We start from the raw sequence: 6,603 nt of genomic DNA, 5'->3' as shown, positions 1-6,603 counted from the left end.
AATGGCCCGGAGGCCGGGCGCCGCGATGCTGCTCCTCGGTGGGTTCGGGCGGGCCGCGGTCGTCGCTCGGGTTCTGGTCTCCGCGTACCTTGGCCTCGTTCGCCGCGGCCGACGGCGGACGGGAGGCTCAAGCTCTCGGCCTCCGCCGCCTTCCACTCTCCTCGGCGGCTGCCTGGGCGTTTTGCAGGGGCCGGCCGGGGGTCCGGCCGCAGACCTCGGACGGCAGGGCGCCCGTGTCCCAGCACACCGGGGCTCTTGCTCCACGGACGCAGCGCCAACAGCGCGACCACGGCGGGACTGAGGTGGGTCTCTGGTCGGTCCTCGATGGAGCGGTTCCCGCACACCCGCTCGGTGTCGCTGACCCCTGGAGCCCAGAGGCGCGTGCGAAGCTGCAGGGGGAAGCCGAGCGAGCGGGTCCTGGGGAAGGAACTCCAGAAGAGGAAACGAGGGTCGGGCGGGGTGAGGCGGGTGTTAGTGACGCTCTAACCCGAGGCCTGAGGGCAGGAGCGGGCGTGAGCCGTGGCCAGTGTCCCAGGCACCGCGGACACCCCCGGGAGCGGAGAGAGCTGACGGGCGAGCCCGGAGAAGGCCCTGGGGACGTGGACTCTGGGAGGGACCAGAGTCCGAGAGTGGGTGCCTGATGGGAGGGGAGCCTGTGAGGCGTCCCGGGGACTGACTTCAGCTTTCTCTCAAGTGCAGTGGCCTCGCCGTTTCTACACCTGTTTTCCACTGGTGAGTTAACTTCTTGCCCTTCCCCCGGTCGACTCCAGGTTGATGGTCATTAAGGAGTAAATTCTAAGTAAGACTCAATGCATCAGGGAGTTAGAGAGCAAGAGGGGACTGAGTCGAATCTCTCCGGGTTAGTGCAGTTAATTAATGTGATTTAGCACCTGGTAACGGAGTTTAGTTTATGTCAACAAGTATATTCAGTAGATGAAATTGGGATTTAAAGTTCACCAAGGCTGTAACTTTCTTTGGCAACTGTGCAAATTGAATATGAGATGTGCTTATCAATATGAATCAAAATATGGATTAATGAAAACCTAAATTCGGGTTGAGCTTCATAAACTAGAAATTAGAAGGACTGAAAAACACCCTGTCTTTTAATGGGGTTAATTCTGAAGGAGCTGGTACTTATCCGAAGACGCCTATTTTCTTTTTGCTACAAGACAAGAGTTGGGAGGCTTTAGTCCCCTGTGGGAGCCCAGCTGACTTGGGCGTCTACAGTGTGTGTTTACTTTGATCAGCGGTACGGTATAAATCCTGGTGACTGAAATTCAGGCCGTCGTTGCTTTTCTCCTAAGTTTTTCTAATTCTCTCAGGTCACGTTTCGCTCTGCCGTCTGTGTTTTGGACACGTTCTCACAATGGAGTTCCCTGATTTGGGGAAGCACTGTTCAGAAAAAACATGCAAGCAGCTAGGTAAGCACTTTTAAGAGAACCTCAGCAGAAATTGGGCGTTTTGTCATCTGCTTGCTGGGAGAACTGGCCGTTGTCTTCGTTGGCTGATGTTCTTTGGGTCTTGGCCTTTGTGGCTCTTCAGTGATGAGATGCTGGCCTGAGGTTGAGGTTCTGTAGAGCCAGGTAGGAGGCTAGCTGCCCGCACTGGGTAGACGGAAGAGCGCTGCTTAAACACTCAGGTGCCACCTGAGCTGGGATCTCTCTGGAAAGGGCAGCTGTACCGGTTCCGCAGTGCTGCTGGCATTGTGGAGGTCACGGATCCCGATTATTTTATTCTCTTGTGACACCTCAAGGATGTTTGGTAGGCGTTATATGAACTCAGGGAAGGTAAATACTTGTTTAATAACGATGTATGATTCTTTCTAGTCTTTAAAGCACTGTTTTTTGTTTTTTGTTTTAGATTTCCTTCCGTTAAAATGTGATGCGTGTAAACAAGATTTCTGTAAAGATCATTTTACCTATGCTGCACATAAGTGTCCCCTTGCATTCACCAAGGTAATCGATCATACTTCTTTCTGAAGATTCTGATCCTCCCTCTCCAAAGCTGCGCTGCCCGAGGTAGTGGACGCGAGCCACACGTAGCGGAAGCTCAGCTGGAGTGAAAGGAGCCGTGAAGGCCTATTGCTCAGTCACACCAGCCTCGTTTCCGGCCCTCGGTGACCGTGTGCGGACAGGGCAGGGAGGAGCGTCCACCGTCCCAGGAAGCTCGGGCTGCGCAGCTCGAAAACCACAGATTATTCTCGGGGGTTCCTGGAATCAGTCGTTGTAGCCAGACCTTCAAAGCTTACTTAACATGTTAGAACATTTAGTTCCTTAACACACCAAGGGAAAACTGCTCTGTCTTCCTGGGCCCTTCCCAGTGCAGGGCTTGACGGGGGATCCATTTGGGGGGAACTGTGCACACTCTATTTCGGAGTCACTTCGCAGCCTTGGCCTCCTGCCTCAGTGATTCAGACGGGACCTGGTGGAAACTGGACTGTGACTGAGGGAAGCAGACCTGCCTAAGCCCAGAGGTGTGAGACCTGGGTTGTTGACGTTTCAGGAGGTCCCAGCCTGAGCTCACTTGTTTCGGGTGCTTCCGAGAGCGGTTTTCTGAGGTCTTTGGCCAGCACTCTACTGGCTCCCCATGGCGGCAGTTCAGAGGTGCAGATGATGCATTTCAGGCTTTGCCCAGTGTCCGCTATGGTCTGGGCCCTCACTGATTCATGGGGGCGGGGGAGGGTGACTCATGTTCGCCCAGCACCAAGGATCAGGCAAAGCTGTGGTTTTGTTGACTTGACCTTCCTGTTGCCCTGGATGGGGTGAGTCTGCCTAGAGATGACTCAGCGTTGCTTGCTTCTTAACTTGCCCACAGGCCAGCTGCGGGAGCGCCCCTGGGTGGCATTCCAGCTCCACTCCCAGGCACTCGGGGGTTACCTGTCACCCGCCCACGTCAGCGTCACCTCAGAGCGCTCCTGCGTGAAGCCAGCTCAGCCTGCCCTGAGGGATGCTAACGGTGCTAGGCGCTCCGCTGGGCTCCTGCTGCATCCTTCCAGAGCCCCCGTCCTGGGCTTGGCGGGTGACCACGCCTGCCCGTGTGGGCAGGGCGGAAGCCCCGTGAGCATCAGGAGGGCCGCTGGCAGGCGTGGCCGGGGCTCCTCTCCACCGGCATTTGCTCCTGGCAGCCCCGCCCGCCTTGCAGGCGTCAGGGCAGCTTCTCCGCTCACTCCTGGTGCTGGACAGATGGCCCTGCCATCCCAAGACTGGCTATCCAGACTGCCCGCCCGCTTCCCTCCTGGGTGGCCTCACCGGCTCTCCTCGGGTCGTCTCTGCGGGCGGGTGATAGTCCGTGGTGCGTTGGCTCCCCTGGGGTCCTCCTGTGAGGGCGACCCCGTGTGGCGGTGCCGCGGGCCTTTCGTTGTGTGCCTGAGCTTTAGTTCCTGATCAGCCCTGTCATCTTACGTTTGTTGCTTTAGGATGTCCGGGTCCCGGTGTGCCCACTCTGTAACAGCCCCGTCCCAGTGAAACGGGGGGAGATCCCCGATGTGGTGGTCGGTGCGCACATGGATGGAGACTGTCGGCGTCCCCCTGGGCAGGAGACGGCGAAGGTGAGGCAGGGCTGTGGGTGCCGCTTCCTCCTCCAGGGAGACGTTAAACCCTAACGATCGTTGAAGGACAGGGAGGCCTGGCGTGCTGTGGTCCACGGGTCGCAAGGAGTTGGACACGACTGAGCGACTGAACAGTTGTTTTTCCTGGATTGTGAGCGGCGTGGGTTTCCACAGTTCTACAAGCGTATTTCCTCAATATCAGGGTCTACATTAGGATTTGCTCTCGTTACAAGAGTCTTACTGTTTCTCCGAAGGTGGAAAGTTAGCGCGCTTTCTAGGAATCCCTGCCCTTGTGCGCTTTTTTACTGAGCTCCCCAGGAGACAGCGTAGCATGTACTGATGACATGCAGACCCCAGTGTGCGTCTGTCCGTCCATAGCGGGCACGGGGCTGCCTGCCTTCCCCGCAGGCTGAGCGCAGCCTGTGTGCCGCGGGCGCCTGTCCCGTGGGGCTGCTGCGGGGCCCTGGCGCCCTTGCTCCAGCGGTGTTCCTGGCGCTCGTGGGCGCTGGCGGTTTTCCCGCTTCTGCTGCTGCTCGGGGGCGCCCGTGAGCAACCGCCCTCCTTGTCCCGTGTGGCAGCCTCACGCTGGCTGAGCCTCACAGACTGGGAGCCCTGGGCCCGCACCCACTCTGGACCGCACTCCTCCTTGCTGGCCCTGCTGGGCTGGCCTGTTCTCCCCTAAGTTCCCTTCTCTGTGTCCCCTGTGTGGGTGCTCGGTCCTGGGTCCTGGTCAGTCTCAGGCTCACAGCGGTCAGGGCAGCTCTGCTGTGGGGAGGGGGTCTCCCAGAGGCACAGCTGCCTCCTGGCCACCCGCCCCCCCCCAAGCCTCCACACTGGCTCGCAGGGTTTCACGTCTGCTGAGTGCGTCCTGCATGTCCGTGAGCTTTCGCTAAAGTCGGGGCTGTTCCCGTTCATCTTTTGCAGTTTTGCGTTAATCCCTTTTCAGAACATCTCTTGGCGGTCACTGTAGAACTTCAGGCGGAGTCTGAGCCGCCACCGGTGATCACCTCCATGTCTGAGGAGCCCCGGGCTGGCCGAGGCCCTCAGCAGACAGTGCGTGGCAGCCTGTCCCGCCCTCAGAGGGGAGGCTCTCCGGCCTCCTGCACGTCCCCGAGCTGCATGCTCCCCGGGCCAACCCAGGTGGTCCTCTGGGATGCGGGCCGTGTGGCCCCCTCTCTCGGCCTCCAGCACGACTCCAGGCCCCACTCCTGTGAGGCTGAGTCACCGTCTGCAGCCGCGGGTTCTGGTTTCTGACCTCAGCCGTCTCCAGCCGCGGGTTCTGGTCTCCGGTCCTCGGCCGTCTGCAGCTGCGGGTTCTGGTCTCCGGTCCTCGGCCGACTGGAGCCGCGGGTTCTGGTCTCCGGTCCTCGGCCGACTGGAGCCGCGGGTTCTGGTCTCCGGTCCTCGGCCGACTGGAGCCGCGGGTTCTGGTTTCTGGTCCGTGTCCATCTCCATGTGCTCCAGCCGCTCCCTGCTTCCTGCGCTCAGTGCAGGACAAAATCGATTGACAGCCTGGAACAGGAGAAGGTGAAGCCTGCCCTGAGCCTCCGCCCCAGGCCCTCTGATCGGGCCTCCCCTCCGCCCCATGCCCCCCCAGCCCCCACATCCGCGGCCCCTGCTCGGTCCCCGCCGGCTGCTCCTTGCTGCCGCCTGTGCTCAGCCACTGCTTGCCTCGGCGGAGGGCCGCCCCGGCTGCTGGCCCTGCCTCCTCCTCGCCCTGTACAGTTGGGAGTGCCTGGCAGCTTACGTCACCCAGAGGCCCCCGATGGAGCACAGCCCCTGCTGGCCCCGGGGCCCTGCTGGCTCCCCTCGCGCTGCGTGGCCTCTCCCCGTGACCCGTCTGCCCCACCCCCATCTCATCTCTCACTGGGAGCATCCCCAGGCATCCCACGAGTCCCCAACACGAAGTCCTGGCTTTGTATTTGTCGTCTGTTAAACGTTTCCTGCGTGCTTAGTTAGTATTGTTTACCTGACAAATCTCAGTGAAAGCTTGGCGCCTGCATACTGTTGAGCTAAGAACTGTTTCTGGTTTGAGGGTTAAGGGTCTTATTCGGGGCTTGCTGAGTGATCGCTCAGCGAGGCGGTTGGGACACTGAAGTGACTTGTGCTTCCGCAGGTGTTTACGTTCCGCTGCTCCAGGGAGGGCTGCAGGAGGAGAGAGATGCTGCGGGTGGCGTGTGAGGAGTGCCGCGGCAGCTTCTGCCTCCAGCACAGACACCCTCTGGACCACGGCTGCACCCGCAGGGGCCCCCCCGGCAGCTTAGCCGGGTGAGGACGGCCTCACTCACCCTACGCGTTGGGACCACCTGGACCTGGAATTGAGTCCCACGCTCGGCTGTGGGGCTGGAATATTCACTGTGGGGTTTGGATGAATATGATCTAAATTAAAAGTGGACTCAGAATTGAAGCTGGAATCTAGTCGTCTGCTGGGACCCTAGTTCTGAAGCTAGAAGCTGTGCTCATGGTGCGGGGGGCGGGTGCGGGCTCCTTTTCGGGGCCACGGGGAGGGTCTGCCCGGGCGCCCGCTTCGTGGAGGGTGATCCCCGTCTCCCTGGGGCCCCCGGCCTGAGGACACATCACCCTGATCTCTGCCTCCCGTGGCGTTCTCTCTGTGCGGTGGTCTCCAAGTGTTCCCTTGGCAGCCCAGCAGTCTGTGCGGCCAGACAGTGACCCCCTCCCTGCACTGTGAGCCCAGCTTCACACACCACCAGCCGCCCGCCCTCCCCATGGGCCTGGGTTGCCACACTCCGGCCGCCTCCTGATGGCAGCCCAGCCCCTCTGCTGGCTGGCAGCCAGGAAGAGCCCCCTCGGGAACGTGGACCATCCGCCCCACCTGCCGCAGGGGGAGTGGGAGTCCCCTGCCGCCTCCTGTGACCGTCTCTTGTGGCGTCTGCCTGAACCAGGCGGAGGGTCCCCTCATCCCTGTGCGTGTGGCCTCCGTGCTAGAGATGAGGAGTTGGTGGAACGCTGACCTGAGCCTTCCCCACAGGTGCTTGGAACCCAGGCCGTCGGGGGCTTCCCGCGAGGGGCTGGGCAGCTGGCTGGCCCGGCACTTC

The 6,603-nt window shown here is 60.6% G+C and overlaps 1 protein-coding gene across 1 annotated transcript in view; it reads left to right on the top strand.

Annotated features, from left to right (window-relative positions):
- The first annotated feature begins 6 nt into the window (after positions 1-6).
- The window catches only part of ZFAND2A (zinc finger, AN1-type domain 2A), a 7,979-nt gene continuing 1,382 nt past the window's right edge, over positions 7-6,603 (top strand). Inside the window, exons 1-7 of the mRNA XM_010853905.1 lie at positions 7-302; positions 700-732; positions 1,323-1,421; positions 1,861-1,955; positions 3,416-3,547; positions 5,664-5,815; positions 6,537-6,603. Of these exons, the coding sequence (XP_010852207.1) occupies positions 1,367-1,421; positions 1,861-1,955; positions 3,416-3,547; positions 5,664-5,815; positions 6,537-6,603 (501 nt within the window). The 5' untranslated portion in view covers positions 7-302; positions 700-732; positions 1,323-1,366. The remainder of the gene's footprint in view (positions 303-699; positions 733-1,322; positions 1,422-1,860; positions 1,956-3,415; positions 3,548-5,663; positions 5,816-6,536) is intronic.

This window comes from Bison bison, unplaced genomic scaffold (genome assembly GCF_000754665.1).
Source record: "Bison bison bison isolate TAMUID 2011002044 unplaced genomic scaffold, Bison_UMD1.0 scf7180017853192, whole genome shotgun sequence".
NCBI lineage: Eukaryota > Metazoa > Chordata > Mammalia > Artiodactyla > Bovidae > Bison > Bison bison.
This window is presented reverse-complemented; position numbering and strand designations above follow the sequence as displayed.